Below are 20374 nucleotides of genomic sequence, written 5' to 3'. Positions count from 1 at the left end.
AGCGCCTGTAGTCCCAGCTACTCGGGAGGCTGAGGCAGGAGAATGGCGTAAACCCGGGAGGCGGAGCTTGCAGTGAGCTGAGATCCGGCCACTGCACTCCAGCCTGGGCGACAGCGCGAGACTCCATCTCAAAAAAAAAAAGAGAGAACTTTAAGAATCCCAGGTATACCAGCTGAAGCTTAAAGATGATTAGCCTTGCTTTGAAACGGAAGCCTAGTCAGAAAAGTAATAATTCCATCTCTAAGATGTCGAGAAAGGCTCTTCAAACATTTCTTGCTCTCTCAGTAAGAAATGCATAGAAAAAAAGACATTTTATCTTAGAACTCAGTAATGCACGCACATAAATACACACATAAATATACAGACACACACATAATCTTATATACACACAGGTATACTGAAACAAAACTGCAGAATATTTATCATCACTGATACATACTGATACATTCTATGCTCTTCTATTTCATTTTTTAAAAAAATAAAGTTACAATCCATGAAACTGATTTCACAACCTATTAATATGTGAACCCAAAGTGTGAAAAACCATTGTCCCATAATATTAAGTGGCCACAACATAGTGTCTATTTTCATTCTTTATGCTTCCTGTTTCTCCAGATTCTTTTCCATAATCCTATGTCATCTGTATCAGGTAAACAGACTTTACAGTTAATTTTCAATGTGTTTTGCCAAAAGCCCAGTGTCTTAAATTCCTTTTGGGTTGCTAACACAGACCAGGTCAGCAGTCATTGTGGGTTGAAGCGCCATGCTCTGGCCTTCCTTCACTTATTTTTTCCTTCTTGCACGTATAGCCTTTTAATCAGCACTGTATTGTGCAGCCACAACTGGAACAGATGATCAACCTGAAATACACACTCCCTTCCAGCCCCAAAATGCAGAAATCTTGGGGGACAGGAAATAACGCTGATGTACCTCTTCTAAATGTGAGGCCGCCTGATACAACGAGCACATTCAATAGCATTCTCTTCCTTCCCCTTTCCTTATCTCTATAAGGGGCTACTTTCAATTCCCTGAAATCCAAAATAGGTCAGCCATGGACAGCCAGTGCCTCACCCCCTGGTTCTTACTCCCGGCAGGAGGACTCTTAACCTGTTCAGGGCTCCTCACCGAAACCTAGCAGCCACCTTGGTCTTCATCGCCTTTGCCTCATCCTGGCGTTCAGGCCAATTCTATGTCCTATCAATTCTACTTTCAAACTATATCTTGTGTCAGTTTCTTGGATATGCCACAGTTTTTCCCACCTCATATATACTTTTCCTTTAACCTTGTTCTTAGCTCCACTTATCCATGAATAAGCCCTTCTCATCTTCCTACCTTCCGCTGAAGTGCAACCTCCTCAGAAATCCTTACATTCACACCCCACTCCAAACCCCCACCATCGAAACAGCTCTGCTCTTTACTAGCGTCAGCTTCCGTTTCACAATTCACATAAATGCACTTACGAGAGTGGACTTATTTTCTTTGTCAGTGTACTCTTTTTGTCTCTGTTCCCAACTGAAATATCTGTTTTCAAATGTCAGTGGCCAAAGCCATCTTGTTCATCATATAAATAAATAAATACAATATATAATTTTATGAGCTTCTTTGGTTCTTTAACAAAAAATCCCTTTACTTTTAAAGGAATTATACAATTATATTCTTTCTAAGGATTCATTCTTTTAAACAACTAGAAATCTAACTAGAGCAAAGATTAATGACAGACTCGAATGTCTGCACAAAGATCTGATCATTAACAAACTAAATAGGGTAATTAGGTATACAGTTGGAATGCAGTGTGCAGGCTTAAATTAGTAGTGTATAATTGAGCCTCATTTAACTGCAGGAGAATTTCACTGAGAGAGTTTTATTTACATAAAAGAAATGTCTTAGTGAAATTGCTTTGAGAGAATTTAAAATATATACACCAAATATACTGGATCCAGCTGAGTTGTAAGTTTATTCCTCATGCCCGGTGTGATGATGTTATTTCTAGCCAAATGATTTCTTCCAGGCGGCTCAAGATCCATGCTGGGGCTTCATTATTTCTTGGATATCTTGATGATACTCTCATAAACATAATAGGCTCCAACGAAGGTTAAATAAAATGATATGGCAAGGGCTCTGCCCCCTCAATATGATCCCTTATTTTACTGATTCTATTTTTAGAAAAAACTCAAAGTACGTGTATCTTCTAAAGAATCACTTAATTTAGCACTGTGTAAACCTTTGGGGGCAGCAGGTAAGTGGGGCAAACAAGAGGATCCTTTTGTCTTCAGAGAGGAAACTGTCATTTTGAAGGGGCAGCGCTAACACCCTTATCAACTGGATTGATGCAATTATGTGTGAAATGGGAAATTATCACAGAAGTTCAGGGAGATACTACATGGCAGTTTCAACTTTTGTTGATCAACTACGTGGCAGTTTCAACTTTTGTGTGAGGTGTTTGGAGGGGAGGGAATACAAAGACCAGGGTGAACACTGAAAGACTCCCCTTCTGCTTTTAGGCATGTCTGGGTAGCGACCAGCTTGAAAAGCAAGCATAATAAAAGCCCTCTTTGACGCATCTACTCCCGACAGCAATATCATCCTAAATTTGTCTCCTTCTATGTTGTGTGTTATATGAGTTTGGTTTACGTCTACTGTGTCCATATGCTCACCACCCACTGACATCTTTTTCCAAAATAAATTTTAACTACCCGAGAAGCACATTAATAGAGTCTTCTTTTAAGATTCTCAAATACATGACAGTGTGAAATGAAACATAATTTCCCCTCCCCTTCCCCTAATCCACTCATGGTTTCAGAGAAAACTACAGTTAACATTTGGGCAGATATCTGCTGATCCAGGCCTCTCTGTTCATTTGCATACACAAATTTATTCATATACCACTGCCTTTGGTACATAACATTACAGATTGTTATGTAACCACTTTAGACTATCTAGTGGATATTGTTCTGCAGGATATGTGTACATATACCTTGCTGTCTATTAAGTAACTGCAGAGTATAGATGTAACCTAATTTATTTACTTAGTTATCTCTTGATTGGCATTCAGGTTTATGTACAATTTTTCATTGTTAAATTATGCATCAGTGCATTTTGGGGTGGACATCAAAGTGTGCACATCTGAGTTTTTCCACAGGATAGTCTTTGACATTGCAAGATGGATTGAGAAGTATGCAAGTCTCACACTTGAAATATACTGGCAAGTTGCCTTCCAAAAATCGAAAGGCTTCACCAATTTACATGTCCACCTGTAGAGGTTTTTATTTCCCCCACCCTTTGTCAAGACCACTTATTTTCAAACGTTTTATTTTTTTGTTCTAATCTCCTGGATGAAAAGAATCTCTCATTTTAATTTACATTGATTTGGTCAAGTTCTAAGTAAATTTTGTTCTGCAATTAATTAAAATGTAATTTATTTAACTTGTGAAAAGCTGACATTTTTGCAATATCGAGTTGTCTAATCCTAGAATTGGATATGCCTCTTAATTTATCTAGGTCTTCTGTTATGTCATTTGGTAGTGACGTGGAGTGTTCTTTAACTCAATTTTGTGCATTTGCAACTCTTACACATTTAATATTTTTATTGGTTCAGCAAGAATATTTTATCATATTTTATTACAGATTAGAGCTATTCTAAAGTGCTTTTCTCTGTCAGGAACTTACACGGATGTTCTTATTTAATATCATGATTTTCCCAAAAAGGCAATATTGCCCCTTTGTACAGGTTATATATGTACTCAAGGCTATGGCAATAGGAAGGCACAGAGCTGAGGCCGTTTGCACCATTCTTTAAAAGTCCTCTCCTGCCTGGCTTTCTTAGCACCATGCTGGCTTGGGTCCTCCAAGCCTCCTGTCACTCCTTTCCTCGGTCTTTTCTTGGCCTTCCTCCTTCACTCCTCTTCCTGGGGAGTTACTAAACTTCATTTCTCATGAAGGGCTCCTCCTCAACAAGCAAAGTGTGGTCTCCAATGCCCTGTCTCCAGCTTGACTTTAGTCACTGATTTTACCTGACTCAACATGCTCACAGCTGAGCGTTTATCTTTTCTGAAACAGAATCTCCCCTACCCCAAATCCTTTGCTCTACCAATGCCACCCCAACCCCATAGGTCCCTTAGACTTAATACCTGGCATCTTCTTCTGCTCACCCGAGCTCTGTTGAATGTTTGGGTTAAATATCTTTACATGCTCATGGCTTCTGCCCCACTCTGCTTGTACCTCTGCTTGCCCATGCCTTGCCGTCTCATGATGCAAACCAAGGGGAGCAATTTGCATGGGGGCATGAGCCAGCGTGCCAGGGCACTATCCTGGCACAGGTACTTCTAGTTGTATAAACTGGGGTAAGTCCCTGAACTTCTCTGTTTCTCAATTTTCTCATCTGAGAAATGGAAATAACAGTATCTTCCTCTTGGGGTCATTTTAAGAACTAAATATGTCATAACATAAATAATGCCGAAAGCAGTGGTGGCCTCCACCTAGAACCTGTTGGCTCTGATTAGGATTCATGTTAATATCCATGCCTCTATCTAAATGTCCCCTTTTTATAAGGACACTGGTCACGTTGGATTAGGGGCATACACTATCCAAATATGAGCTCATCCTAACATATTACATCTGCAGTGACCGACCCTATTTCCAAATAAAGTCACATCTCGAGGTACTGAAGGTTAGGACATTAACATAAATTTTTGAGGAAGGGGAAAATTCAGCTCATAACATCAGGTTAGATGTCTTCTCTTTAGGGGGCTCTTCTTTTCTCTTATATGCAACTTTCAACATGTGCATATTTTTGTCAGGCAACTCAGTTGCTCAGGAAATATCTGTAGCTCGTTCATGCCTGCATCTACTCCTTTATATATATTTATATATTTATAAGATATATATGATATATATAGATATTTATATATCTATTTATAAGTTATATATGATATACAGATATTTATGTATATCTTCTATTTCAAACACTTCCATTTTAGTTAATGCTAAGAGGCTCATGTCGTTTCTAACGCTATACACTTAGAATGTAGATTTAATTCTTATGTTCCTCTAATATTTCAGAAACTTATTGAAATGGCTTTGGAGAAAGCTCAGTTTCATGACACAGTGTGGCCGTCAGTTGGAGACGACGGGCGCAGCTAATAAAAGTTTCATCATGGTCGTGCTACCATTTGGCATCTTATTAGCAGAGCCATCTGTTCTTTTAATTGCTATTAACTCAATTCACATAGATTGCAATAGGAAAAACAAAACAAACAAGAGCTCTAAGATGTTTCTCTAAGTGAAAAATGACATATGCTTTTAAAATCTTCCCCCAAATAGTATTGCCTTTATTGGAGATCTAACAGCTTAGCCACATAGTAAAAGCCAGGGAACATAATGAAAGAATAATTCATCACAATCTTAAAATATGCTCATTTTCGTATAAGAATATATTCATCTCTGGAGGGGAACAAACTCTTTTTATGTAGTCTACATGAGGAAATGTGCTGAAATCTAAAAAAAGCTACTTTAGCTTTCTTTTTACTGAGACCTAGGAAAGGATGTTTTGAATACAAGCAATAATAGACCATGTAATCAGCCCATGCATTCAACAAATGTTTTAGGATATCATAGCCAAGTCCTGTTCTATGTAATGGAGATGAAATGTTGAACAAGACAAAATGAGTTCTTGCTCTTCTAGATGAAGGAGGGAAATGTTAAACCAATCTCTTGCACATGTATGAGATACAGGTATAATAAAACCAAGTCTCTGATCATGAGTGAGCATGATCATGTGGACTGACTTTGCTGGCAATTTGACTTAAAAACTGAGGCCAAGATGACAAGAAGGACGCAGCCAGGGAGAGATCTGGGCTCAGAGCCTCCAGTCAGAGCAATTAAAAGAAGGACAGCATAGCCTGGGCATGATGGAAGAAGGAGAGAGTAGAAGGGAAGCTTTTGGAGATATGGTCAAAGCCCAAACCATCATAGACCATCGTAAGTGGTTAGGTCTAGTGGGATTCCATCAAGGCACTAAATGAGGTGTATTGCTAAATGCTCGTAGATGTTGAGTAGAGAATACATTGTAGAGAAGCAGAAGTGGACACAGAGAGTTTGAAAGCTACAATCCTTAGATGTGTGTGGTACAGTTTTGAGGGAGGAAAGTGGATGGATTCAGGATATATTTTGGAGGTAGAAGCAGAAGGCCTTCCTGTTAGATAAAATATGATGAACAAGAATGATTAATTTTGAGAACTTCAGGATATGTTTTTTTTTTTTTAATGTTCAGATACTAACAGATATGCCAGGGAGAATTTTTCAAGTAACATGATAATGATTTGGGGGAAAGTCCGTAAGTTTCTGTGAATATCCATTTCTACTGTGGAAAAGACTTCTGGAGACAATATCTTGGTCAGCTTGGGCTGCTATAACAAATATCATGGACTGGGTGGCTTAAACCACAAAAATTTATCTCTCACTGTTCTGGAGGCTGGGAAGTCCAAGATCAAGGTATTGGCAGATTTGGTGCCTGATGAGGGCTCCCTTCCTGGATTGCAGACAGCCGCCTTCTCACTGATCCCACAGGGCAGAGAGAGAAAGTGAGGTCTGGTCATACCCTTATAATCACATCTATGCCTCATTACTTCCCAAAAGCTTTATTTCCAAATACTGTCGTATTGGGGATTAAGATTTCATCATATAAATTTTGTGCAGATGCAAACATTCAGTTCATGGCAGATGTCTGTGATCCTCCTTCCCCCAAGCCTTTCACTGGGATATACAAAAATGCTCCATGGACTCAATATATCTTTCTGTTTACCAGTGCACTGTCATGTGGCATTGGCTCAGAGGTTCGGTAAATATTTTGCCTGTGGTGACATAGCTCCAAATGGCAGAACTGTGATGTAAAGTTCATCTATGTCATTACCACTCAGATTCTTTCTTTAATATATGAGGTTGCCTTTCATAAGTAAGCAAATGAACAATTGAGAGGGGGCCCTGCTATGCTTATGTCAGTGGGATCTTCCCTGTCTGGCTCACACAGGCTACATTTTATACACCTGTGGATTGGTCAGAACAGCAGAATAACAAACATGGCATTTAGTAGGATAGATACCATTTTAATTTTTATTTATTGTTAATATTTTTTCAATTGGAAAGTTATAATTATATACTTTTATTGGATACAATGTGTTGATTTTGTATGTATCTATATATGCACACCTATGTATATACACAGTATGAAATGATTACATAAAGATGATGAACATATCTACCACCTTGCTTATCCCTTTTTTGTGATGAGATACTTGAAATTTACTCTCTGAGCTATTTTGAAATACAGAATACATTATTATTGAGCTTAGTCACTCTGCTGTGCAATGGATGCGTGACTCTCTGCTAGATGACATAAATGCATTTTAATTTGATCTTCAACAGCAGAACAGAGATTACTCATCATCTCTCTGTTTTATAGATGAAGAAAGCAAAGTTAGGGTTGACTGACTAGACTGAGGCCACACAGCTGGAAAGGGACAATGACCCTTTTGTAGTTCAGATCCACTGGCTTCCAAAGCCCAGGTTTTTTCTTCCACACTGAGAAATCTCTCAAAGTGGATGAGCTTATTGCGCCTGAAACCGGGGAAAGATCTTTTAATTTGATTTTTTATAAGAACAAAGAAAAAGTTAGCTGAGTAGATTGAATAAGCACATTAATGAAGAAGACTTTAACATATAAAGTTAATTATTTGTATTTGAATAACACACAAGGATAAAAGCAGGTATGGGGATAAATACCAGTTTTCCTCCTTGGGTATCAGTAGCCCCTTCATCCTGGTGAGACAAAGACAATGCTTCTTCCCTGACTGCTCTCCAGGTTCCTCCCTTCTATCCTTTTTCCTCAACTTCTTGGAATGCTCCTAAACCCAAAGGCTCAAATCTGTTTAGGTTACAAGCTCCCTAGAGATGGGGGCTGTCTCTCTCCTTTTTGCATTTTTGGAGCCTAGGACAGTGCTGGCCCAACGAATGGGTGCATCGCTTGGCTCTGTTTCCTGCCCACTTATAACACATGCTAGTTTCTAGAATCAACTCTGATGTGCATCTTTCTGGAGATCATGCATGTCTGCTTTCTGCAGCTCAGATCTTAAAGATCTGGCTTTCTGCTTTAACAACCCCATAGTTCAGCAAAATAGATTTCTAGAACTGCTGCTATTTTAATGTCTGCCTTTGAAGCAATCGTATAGAAAACCCAAAATGGTATCATGCCAGAGCTTCAGAACCCACTGCTCTCTGGGTGTTTTTCGTGGCCCAGCACTATGACAATGGGAGGAATGTGGCCATAGAACTCCAACCCTGAGGGTTTCTGTGACATTTTCCCATTGGGCTAATGCCCCATTTTCTTTGGTAGTTTTGTGTCCCTACATAGAAATATCCCACTGGACCCTATGCTAATCTTAACCAGGCTGACTGAACTGGCACCATGCGGTGGATTTATTTTAGTGGCACTAACATGCAAGCTCATGTTAACTGACATTGGAAGACCACTCTTTGGCTTGCTCATAACCTATTTACTCTTAGTTTATACAAAGTCCTAACAGCTTTGGTATGTCTGTTCTCTAACTCTCAGCATACTGAATGCATCACATTGTGCATTGACAAAGATACTGATAACAAAGGAAAGTAACATGTAACAGCTGCATAGTAAAGGAAGAAGCAGATAAGCTATTAAAGACAAGCTCAGAGACTTGAACATCTGGCAGTCTGGGACCATTCCATGCATCTTGAGATGCCAGATAGCTTCTGAGATATTAGTAACTGAGCAGCATGGCTCAGTAATCGATGTCCAAAATGATGACTCAAAATCCAAAAATCATTCACTGTTCAGTTGGCTCTGAATTGCAGTGTGTTTAACATGACAAAAAGTATAAACTATGTTTTAGAAATGTGTCCAGTTAAATGCTAATAGTATTCCAAGGAAAATAAAGTTACTCATAAAATTTTTGCTTTGCACAGTTGTATGTTACAAGACAGTTCTGAGTAGTCAAGGGTGTGTGTGTGCTTGAGTATGTGTGATAGAGAAAGACACACAAAGAGAGAGAGAACCAGACAGAATTGTGTGTTTGCACTTTTTTTATGCCAATAAATTGTATTTAAACGTTTACCTATTTTAGCAGAAGCACATTCATTAATCCCATTGAAGGACATGAACAAATCATTTATTCCATATGACATGGAAACATTTGGTGGCATAAGGTGTCTAGTGGGGTACAGGGGCAATATAGAGAGCAGTTAAAATGATTCGTTGTTACCACAGAGCTGACATATTTGGTGCTCTAATGACATAGCTGTGCCCTTGTTGTCCCTTAATAGTTCCACAGTACTCCCAAGTTGAGACTGTACCCGAGGACACTGAACTTACCTGTTCCTCTCATAATTAAAAGATCCTACCTTTTTTTTTTTTTTTTGAGGCGGAGTCTCGCTCTGTCACCCGGGCTGGAGTGCAGTGGCCGGATCTCAGCTCACTGCAAGCTCCGCCTCCCGGGTTTACGCCATTCTCCTGCCTCAGCCTCCCGAGTAGCTGGGACTACAGGCGCCCGCCACCTCGCCTGGCTAGTTTTTTGTATTTTTTAGTAGAGACGGGGTTTCACCGTGTCAGCCAGGATGGTCTTGATCTGCTGACCTTGTGATCCGCCCGTCTCAGCCTCCCAAAGTGCTGGGATTACAGGCTTGAGCCAAACGCACCCGGCAAGATCCTACTCTTAACCTTATTTTATGTTTTAAAATGTTGATCAATTTCAAGATGACATAAATTGAGAAATGAAGGACTAGGCAGAGGAGGTCAAATTAACCCATTTATGCCTGAGGTTGCAATTTTTTGAATTTTTGCAGTCAGGCCTTGGCCATGACCTTGAGCAATAGGAGATAAATAACTGCCACATGCTTAGCATTCCAATAATGAAACGCTAGGCATAAGTGGGTTTACGTACAGAAACTCAGTCAATGTCGACTCCTTCATTCTTGTAAACATCTCAGAAAATGCTTAAGACAATCAAAGGTTCAAGTTCCTCTGAAATGATATGCCCTAAAGCCTTATTTAACACAAGTGAGTAAACAAAAAAATAATGTTAGATATTGCAAGAACAAAATGTTCCTAGAGAATAGAGCCCTCTCTGGAATCAGTAATAGTACAGGCTGCTGCTATCTGTGTGCATTTCTCAACCTTTCTGGAAAATGGCACGCAAAATCCTTTCCACTGACATTTTGCCACCACTCATGGCCTGTCAATTCTAATGAAAATACTCCATGCTAAGAAGGTGACAGGAATTATATACGTCATCTTTTTTTGAGTTTCCTTTCTGTCTATCAAACTGTACTTTAAAGGAACTGATTATTAAAGCATTATATAAGTATGCAAAATATATTGAAAGAGAAATAATGTTTCCATTATACACAATGTGTATCATAAGAAAGGCTGGAGTGTGATGACATATGACAAGTGGTAAAAGGTATTTTTAGTTGCTTTCATTTTGAGGAGTAATAAAGAAAAATTATCTGGAATATACAGCATTAGGAGATTTTTCAGCTTCTCTAATAGCTAGCATTATTTATGGCATATTTTAAACTAAATATCTAACTGGAATTGTTTTGAAAGTTAATGTAGATATTAGTTTAAATATATGTTATACTAGTTTTAATAATTAATTTGTGCTCCTTTGAAAAGCTTATACAAGGTCAGTATTTGCTCTATTATTTTATGATCTTTTTCACATCTGTGTTCTTTGTAATTACTCCTAACTCATGAGATTTCATAAATCATTTTTAGGCTGGGAATGGTGGCTCATGCCTGTAATCCCACTTTGGGAGGGATTACACTCCCTAGCACTTTGGGAGGCTGAGACAGGTAGATCACTTGAGTTCATGAGTTCAAGACCAGCCTGGGCAATATGGTGAGATCTCGTCTCTATAAAAAAGTACAAAATTAGCCAGGTGTGATGGCCCACTCCCATAGTTCCAGCTACTTGGGAGGCTGAGGTGGAAGGATTGCTTGAGCTCAGGAGGTGAAGGTTGCTGTGAGCTGAGATGACACCACTACACACTACAGGCTGGATGATACAGCCAGACTTTGTCTCAAAAAAAAAAAAAAATTAATTTATTCAGAGCAACTGACCTATGCATGATGTGTAGTTTTTGCAGAAAATGACCAAGAAATTATGTTTACAATTTAGATATGTAAAGCTCAAAAGCAATGAATCTAAGACTCCTGGAAATTCAGACTGAAATAAACTAAAGGACATTTCAACTGAACCTGAGAAAAACAAGCAATAAAACTTCATTCTTTGTCATTTTAGTCTTTTTTTGAAGAGAAAAATCACATTCTTTCCAGTGGAATCACATCACGTGCAGAAACAGCCCATAGAAGAGTCTAACGGTGGCAGGTGTACTGAGTTACCCACCATGAAGGTGCAGTGAGGCACTCTCAGCCCTACTTTTATGCGCCAACTTGTTTTATCACCCAATTAAAATTGAACAGTGAAAAATATATTTAAAAGTTACATTTTCAAAGGGAAAAAAACATGTTTGCCTTTCTTAAACTAACACTGATATTTGATCTCAATGTTGGCCCTTTCTATACAACTGAAGCTTTACTGGTAAAAATCACAGGTTACAGATAGGACAGTTTTGTGCTGACATTATGGAGAATGACTGATCATGATTTTTTTTTCTTGAGGTAAAAATTGTTATTGTCAATGATTTGAATAGTCCCTTTAAAAGGTAGTGATTAAAAAATAACAGTATTCTAAAACACTGAATCTGGGAGTAATTGATGTGTGTAGTAGAATATAGTGATAAATATTGGTTATTATTGGGAGGAAATAAGACAGCCTTTTTGGGGAAAGTTTGTAGAATATTTTATTACTTTGTAGTCTGATATTTTTGTGCTTTTATTGAAATATTTTAAACTGAGACAGAAGTTTATACTTTCATAAGCTAGAAATGTGCAACAAAAAGTTAATACTCCCTTAATTTGTCACATGCTAAGAGAAATGCAATGATCCAAGAAAATATTCTATGTTTGCTATATACCAATTATATGACAACTTCATTGCTGTAAGATAAATGCATGACCTAAAAAAAAGTTTGAGGTTAGATTTGTTAAGTATATATTGTATAGCATAAGTACTAAAAACCCTTAATGTAGGCTAGTCAAAAAGTTAACACAGCTTGGACCCATATTTCACACACACATACACACACACACACACACACACACATACACACATACACCCATTTTCAGCCTTTTCATTAAGTTTCTTCAGGTGGAAAAAAAAAAAAACTGTTTAAGGACTTTTTCTATGTGGTTGGGTTGCTTTCATTGTGTTTTAACCAAGCCATTGTTTTCCTGTATTTCAGGATCTAGATTTCTCATCACATCCACGGGAGCCTTGTATATTAAAGATGTACAGAATGAAGATGGATTGTATAACTACCGCTGTATCACGCGGCATCGATACACCGGAGAGACGAGGCAGAGCAACAGCGCCAGACTTTTTGTATCAGGTAAAAACTCATCAAGACTCTGTCTGCCATGTCTGCTGTTTCTTTGTTAGTATCCTCAGACGACTCAATCAAAATTGTGGAGTGTTGCCGTTAAAATGGAGCCTTCAATTCCTTTTCCAAAATAGTTTAGCTATTTTAAAACTCTTTTAAATGAATATAGATACAATTTCATAGAAATACAGATTTCACATTTGTCAAACCAGTAATTGACCCATTCACGTGATGACCTGTTAGCATTTCAGGGCGCACATTAGGAGTGAAAGATCCATCTCCATCTCAAATATCCACCTCAAATGCAGTCAAATTACATTTGATTTGATTAGAAAATCAAATACAAAATACCCAACCTTTGCCTTTGTGGCTGAAGAATATAAAATTGCTCCATGTGGTAAGTATCCTGTAAGGTTGTAATAGTGAGATGGAAGTGACCAAAGGTTGCTTGCTATCAATATTTAAGAAGTACCTTATTTGTAATAATGTTTATGGGAAGAAGTGAAGGGAACTTGTTGAACGTTGGGATAATTTAAAACATCACTGCCTGAGCACCTACTTTTTGTCCTTGATAATGTGCTGTCGGGATTTTTCTCTTCATCACTTACATCTTCAAAATGGCCAATAGTCTTTCAAGGTCCAGCACAAATACAAGTCAGAATTAAATTAGTTTTCCTTTGAACTTGCAAGTACTTTTGTTTCTTTACCTGTTCTTTTTCAAGTCAATGGTTATTTTCTCCCTTGCTTTTATGATTATTATGTCTTTGGGGGGGAAAATGAATTAGAAAATGAATAATAACGATCATCTTAGTCCATGATAGCTTTAAGGAGAGCACAATATTCTACTTATTCTGATAATCCTAGAAAACGTCCTGTTTGCATTAAAGAGAAACTTTCTAATGGCATGTTCAGAAAAGAAAGGGGGAGGGTTTGAGGTAGGAGGGGATCCTGGGATACAATGAATTTGGGATTAGCAAAATAAGTAAATAAGCATTTCTCCCTCCAAAAGATGACATACATGGTGATTATCTAAGAGCCCATCTTTCTGTTTCAGGCGACCTTTTTTATCTCCATGCTGAATCATAAAGTGTTGATTTTTAAATGTACTTCTCAGGGTTGGAAAGGCAAGTTTACTTTTCTTAATCCCACAATGTTTGTTCATTTTCTGTTTTGGAGGGATTCACTAATGTTTCAGAAATGGACAGAAGCAGTCACGAGCATTTGGCCACCATGGGAGTCCCATGATTATCTAGTGAGCTTTGGAAAAGTGAGAGCAACAGTGTATGATCCAGCCAGGGAATATCATACACTAAGACACCTGCAGAAGAGTAGCCAAGGAATAAGACTGAACATTTGGGGCTAATGGTGTAGGTGAAGACAGGGAGGTGATAGGTGCCAGGAGAGGGGAGGGGTCCACAGAGTCACATGCCACCAAAAGGCTCATATGAGAGTCTACCATATGTGCAAAATAACTCAATATTTTTTGTCATTGAAATGTTAATAAAGCAATTGAGGGGGAAATTTGTTAATGCTAAAAGATGAGCATGTAGACACTGAATACTGAATGCATTTCTAACATGCTAAACTTTGAAGGAAAAGAGAAATGAATTTCATTTTAAATTAGATTTAAATATGCTTAAAAATGTACATCTGGAGCTTGGATCATGGTGGAAGCATGTTGGTGTTTGACCCCAAACTCCTCCTGAAACCAACAGAGATAAAATAGGATGACAAAGAAAAAAGTACATGGATGACACCTTCAACACAACTGGATTACTTGCATACCAGCAGCACAAGTGGAAGGCAATGGAACAGGTCAGCCTGTTGGGATTATGGTAGTGTCAGAAAACTGCAAATAACCAACAGGTCCCCATCTCCAAAAGCAGAGGAGAATTCTTTGTGTCTCAGGGTTTTCACAACACTGGGATAGAACTGCATGAAGTCTGGGTTGGAGATGAGTCACAAGGCCATGAGAGTAGCCGGTAATGATTGCACAGGCCAGTGGTGGTCTATGTCCTTGAAGATAGCAGAAGTACTCAGTAAGTACTCCTTTCAGAAGAATAGAGACTCACTCTCAGGGGAATGACTGGATTTAGAAATCAAATTGAGCCAGAGTAGAATACAAAGAGTAACAGAGAAGTCTCGGGAACCAGGAGAGGCCCTAGAGAATTCTATCCTATGAAATACTGCAAAAGAAAATACAACATGCACAGCCTTAGAATGTGAAAAACAGTGTTCTAGGAGACACACGGCTAAAAGCGGAAGCCCGTACAGCTCAATCCCATATAGCTCTGAGAGATGGGCTAAATGTCCAGTCCTTGAAGGTAATATCAAGGGAGAAGGCGGGAAAAACATACTCATTCCATCCTCTCCTGTAGGAACCTTCTCTTAATTAACTAAGAATCTCTATCTTATTGTAAAATGAAACAAAAAGGAAAAAGATGTAACCCAACACAACTTTATCACAAGAAAAAGAATGAAAATTAACGACAAAAAAAAGTTTTGATTAGAAGTAACTATAAAAAATACTGACAGAAATCATATGAAAACTATATTTTTTGTTTGAAATGATAAAAGCTTTGAAAGAGCAGGTATAAATCAGAAGTAAAATGATGAAACAACACAAATCTGTGAAACAATAAGTGGCAAATTTTGGAAAAAGTTAGAAAAATGAAGAGTTCTAAAATTAAAATGAAATTAGAAGGAACACATCAGAGGATAAACACAACAGAAAGCACAATATGGGAAATCAAAAATATTAAGGAGTAGGACAAATAGAGATAAAAATGTATAGATGTCTGACAAAGATGATGAAACATATGTATAACTAAATTCTCTTAAAAAGAAAGCCAAGCAATTGATCAGAATAAGTATTAATAATGAAACACTAATTCAAAAAAAAGTTCTGTCATTAAAAAGAATACATAATGACTACATATTAAAATGGCACAACTATACCTGGAAAAATGGACCCAGAATGGTCAACATGCAACATAGTCTAATAAAATTTGTGAGCTGTAGAGATAAAGAAAAATATCATTTAAATATCCAGGAAATGGCCGGGCGCGGTGGCTCAAGCCTGTAATCCCAGCACTTTGGGAGGCCGAGACGGGCGGATCACGAGGTCAGGAGATCGAGACCATCCTGGCTAACACGGTGAAACCCCATCTCTACTAAAAATACAAAAAATTAGCCGGGCGAGGTGGTGGCGCCTGTAGTCCCAGCTACTCGGGAGGCTGAGGCAGGAGAATGGCGTGAACCCGGGAGGCGGAGGTTGCAGTGAGCTGAGATCCGGCCACTGCACTCCAGCCTGGGTGACAGAGCAAGACTCCGTCTCAAAAAAATAAAAAAAAAAATAAAAAAAAATAAAAAAAATAAACATCCAGGAAATAAGTTCAAGTTACTTCTAAGGGAAAATATAAAGAGACGAATGAAATAGAAAATAGACCGAAAGAACAGTAAAAAAAAAAAAAAAAAAAAAGTTTTTTCTTTAAAAAAATCAATAGACAAACTGACCTAATATTTTTTCAAATGGTCTTGATTTCTGTACTAAGACTAGTTATTTGGAGAAGTCATTCTTTCTCTGACGACAACTATGGACATTTGGGTTGTTTCCACTCTTTGATGATGAATAATCCTGCTATGAACATTTGTACCTAAGTCTTTGAGTGAACATGTTTTCATTCATTTAGGGTAGGTACCTAGAAGTTGGGGCCTCATGGCAAATTGAAGTTTAAACATTTTAAGAAAATGCCAACCTGTTTTGGCTGCTTTTATTTGGCAAGTATATCACAATATACCTGGGGAAAAAATAAACCTTAGCCAATGTGATGTAAGAGGAGAAAAATGTGTGGGTTTGTAGGAAATCCTGCTTAAAAGAGACTTCACTGAGGGGGCATTCTTATGCATTTTTGCTTTACACCACCTGTGATGTGGATGTGAAGGCTGGCACTCCAGCAGCCATTTTTATGTGAAATCTATATGTGTGCATATGTAAGTCTCTATTTACCTTCCACCAACAATGTGTGAAGATTCCAGGTCCCTACGTCTTCACCAGCATTGTTTGTGATTTTATTGCAGTCATCCTAGTGGGTGTGAAGTCATGTCTCACTGTGATTTTAATTCATATTACCGTAATGCCTAATGATATTGAGCATCTTTTTGTGTCCTGATTAGTTATTTGTATATCTTCTTTGGTGATGTAAAATGTCAACGATTTTGCCCATTTTGTTTGGGTTGTTTCTTCTCATTATAGAGATGTAAGCATTTTTAATATTTTTTGGATTTGAGTTCTTGATTAGAAATATGATTTTCAAATTTTTTTTCACTTAATGATGCCTTTGAAAATGCTACAGTTCTTAATTTTTTTATTTTTTTATTTTTATTTTTTGAGATGGAGTCTTGCTTTGTTGCCAAGGCTGGAATGCAGTGATACCATCTTGGCTTACTGCAATCTCCGCCTTCTGGGTTCAAGCTATTATACTGCCTCTGTCTGTAGCTGGGACTACAGGCGCATGCCACCACACCTGGCTAATTTTTGTATTTTTAGTAGAGACAGGATTTCACCATGTTGACCAGGCTCATCTTGAAGTCTTCATCTCATGTGATCTGCCCACCTCGGCCTCCCAAAGTGCTGGAATTATAGGCATGAGTCACCGTGATGGGCCAGTTTTTTAAATTTTGAAGAAGTTTAGTATGTTGATTTTTTCTGTTGTTGCTTGTTTTTTTAGTGTTATGCCTAAGAACTTCTCAAGGTCATGAAGATATTTTCCCTATGTTTTCTTCTAAAAGCTTTTATAGTTTTAGCTGTAATATTTAGATCAATAATCCATTTTGAGTTAATTTTTGTAGGTAGTGTGAGGCACGGTTCTCATTTATTTTCCTTGTGGATATCCAATTGTCTCAGCCATTTTTACAAAATGTCATTAGAATCACATAGCACTATCTTAAGCATATTTGAGAAATTTCTGCCAATAGTTTCAGTTAGAATAAAACTTTTTAAGTGCAGTCATTGAGAGTTGATTTTTTATGAATAGCATTAGAAGTTGGTGCATTTCGTTTTCAGAGATTGTGGGATTGTTCTGCAAAGAAAGTCAGAGGTGCGCACTGTGGTGTTTATGGTCAGCCACCGCTGCCAAAGGGGTGACATCTTTGTGCCACCTTCTCCAACTCTACTTCTACTTCCTATTCTAAATAAAATGACAGATTTTGCAACTATTTTTTCATAGTACTTTATAATATCTTCAATATTCCACTCTAGTGTAACTAAAATCTGTATTACTGAAAAACAAGAGCTATCATTATATGCTCACATTTCTTAAATAAATGAAGACAGAGTTCAGAATAATAGAGGAGCTTACCCCAGGTAATACATATTATCTTGGATATGATTTCTACTTACTAAACCATATTGCAATGGTGTTTATATGGCCTGCAAGTTAGTGTAGTAGGAGGTAATAAATCACATGCGGTTGAGGATGTCCAAGACCATTTCTGGAGTTGGCTTTATGCACATCTTTTTGTCTTCTCGTTCACGGAATCCATTGGGTGTGCAGGTGATGATACTTCCAGTAACATGGATGCAGACAGCTAACCATTTTTCTAGATGCTTCGTTGATGCTAGAAGATGCTAGAGATCAGTGAGACATCATTGGTTAGGCCTGTCTTCTTAATTATTCAGTCTCTAAGAACATAACTTGATCTTCAAACCAATACTTTTCGAAGTCCGTTTGTAATTTCCTTTAGAAGCAGGTAAATGAAGCCGTGAAGTTTTTGCTGGCACAGGTTCTGTACTTGGGTATTGTGAAACTTTTATATCTCTCTCGCCTTCTGGAGCCCCATAGTCATGCATGTGAATGAGTATAATTCTGGAATATAGAATTCTTCAGTTAATGAAGAATTAGAGGAGTCCTGGAAGCTCATCAGGTATTCTTTAAAAGAGTATTTAGGTTCCTTCATCATATCACTGTCACATTGTTCTCATAAGACACCAGTGAAGTTAAAAGAGCAGCAAGTTCATAACGAAGTTTTATCTCTGATGATTACAAAAGAAATAGAAAGCCAAGACATTTCAGGTAAATGCTTTTGTTCTGTTTTCAACAGTGCCTGCTGACTGCCCCCAGTGGCTGACTACAGAATCACAGCCTCTTAAAGAAGTCTTTCTATTAATAAATGATTTTTTGATGTTATTGTTTATTAAAACAGAAGTTTACTCTCTTGTATATAAGTCCAGAAGCTGGTTTGCCAGCTCCAGTATCACCAGGGACCAGGCTTTTATCTTTGTGATCCATTATCCTCATGTGATATTCCATTCTCAATATGATTTCAAAGTCCAAAGTGAGTGCTGCAGCTCCTGCCTTTATATCCACATTCCAGGTGATGTAAAGAAGCAAAGGAAAAATGCATAAAAACACCCCTCTCAGCTAAGTCACCTTTAAGCAGAATTTCCTACAAATCCACACATTTTCACCTTTTACATCTCCTTGGCTAGAGTTTATTTTTCCTCCAGGTTAACTGAGGTATTGAAAAACGAAAATTGAATATATTTAAGGTATACAATGTGATGTTCACTATGAATATATATATATATACATACATATATATATACACACACACCACTATCAAGCAAAATAACATATCTATTGCCTCACATAGTTACCATTTGTATGTGTATGTATGTATGTATGTATGTGTGTGATGTGATGACAACGTTTAAAATCAACTGTCTTTGAAAATTTCAAGTATATAAGATAGTGTTATTAACTATAGTCACTATGCTGCATATTAAACCTCCAGAACCTATTCATCTGGCATAACTGAAACTTTATACCCTTTTACCTACCATATGATCTAGCAATCCCACTCTGGGTATATATCCAAAGGAAATGAAATTAGGTATTTGCACTCCCATGTTTATTGCAGAATCATTCACAACAGTCAGAATATGAAAAAAACTTAAGTGTTCATTTACATATACACACGCATAGGAGTATTATTCAGCCTTAAAAAAAGAAGGAAATCTTTCCATTTGCAATGACATCGATGAACCTGAAGGGCATTATGCTAAGTGAAGTAAGCCATGCACAGAAAGACAAACATTGTCTTTTCTCACATACATGTGAAATCTAAAAATGTCAAACTCAGAGAAGCAGGGGCTAGAATGGGGGTTGCCAGGGACTAGGGGATGGGACAAATAGCGAGATGTTCGTCAAAAAATACAAAGTTCCAGATGGCTCTCATTTGATAGGACAGTGGATATCCATTCCTTGGCCGTCAGATTTATTGCAGGTAGATCAAAAAAGTCATGGCATTTTTCTTACTGAGGCAAAGACAAGAAAATTTCAGGAGGCAGGAGTCTATAACTCTTCTGTAATATCGATGTGGAACGCAAGGGTGTTGGTTCATGCAAGTTCTAAACAGGATGAATTAGAAGAGACAGCAGGGAGAAAACACTGAGTTTTATATTTAGCATCCAATCAGGTGCTATATTTTATATTCTTCATAGTCATGCAAAGATTATGACCTTGGGAACATCACTGCATTCAAACAAACTTGAAGGACATTGAGCTGCGTGGTTTCCACAGACCTAGTTCTTGAGAATATTTTATCAAATTCCTCACCTGGTTCAAGATGATGTCACAGAACAGGCAAATTATACAAGGCCATGTCATAAGTCATAAGTCATCATTTGCAAGCTGCTTCTTTCTAATCCATTGTCTTGCTATGCCACATGTTGTTGATAGTGCTTATGCACCTGACCTCAAATACCATCTTCTCAGAGAGTCTGTCCCTGAGGATCATATCTTAAGACCTCCTGGCTGCCTCCACACCCATAACATGTGGACTT

General features: G+C 37.8%; 1 protein-coding gene across 1 annotated transcript in view; it reads left to right on the top strand.

The window, feature by feature from the left end:
• DSCAM (Down syndrome cell adhesion molecule) overlaps nucleotides 1–20374 on the top strand; it is an 849899-nt gene that overhangs the window by 499007 nt on the left and 330518 nt on the right. Inside the window, exon 4 of the mRNA XM_011954055.1 lies at nucleotides 12391–12537. Coding sequence (XP_011809445.1) covers nucleotides 12391–12537 — 147 coding nt within the window. The remainder of the gene's footprint in view (nucleotides 1–12390; nucleotides 12538–20374) is intronic.

Source organism: Colobus angolensis, unplaced genomic scaffold, assembly GCF_000951035.1.
Source record: "Colobus angolensis palliatus isolate OR3802 unplaced genomic scaffold, Cang.pa_1.0 Scaffold38, whole genome shotgun sequence".
Classification (NCBI taxonomy): Eukaryota; Metazoa; Chordata; class Mammalia; order Primates; family Cercopithecidae; genus Colobus; species Colobus angolensis.
Note: the sequence above shows the minus strand (reverse complement) of the source record. Positions and strands in the feature narration are given on the sequence as shown.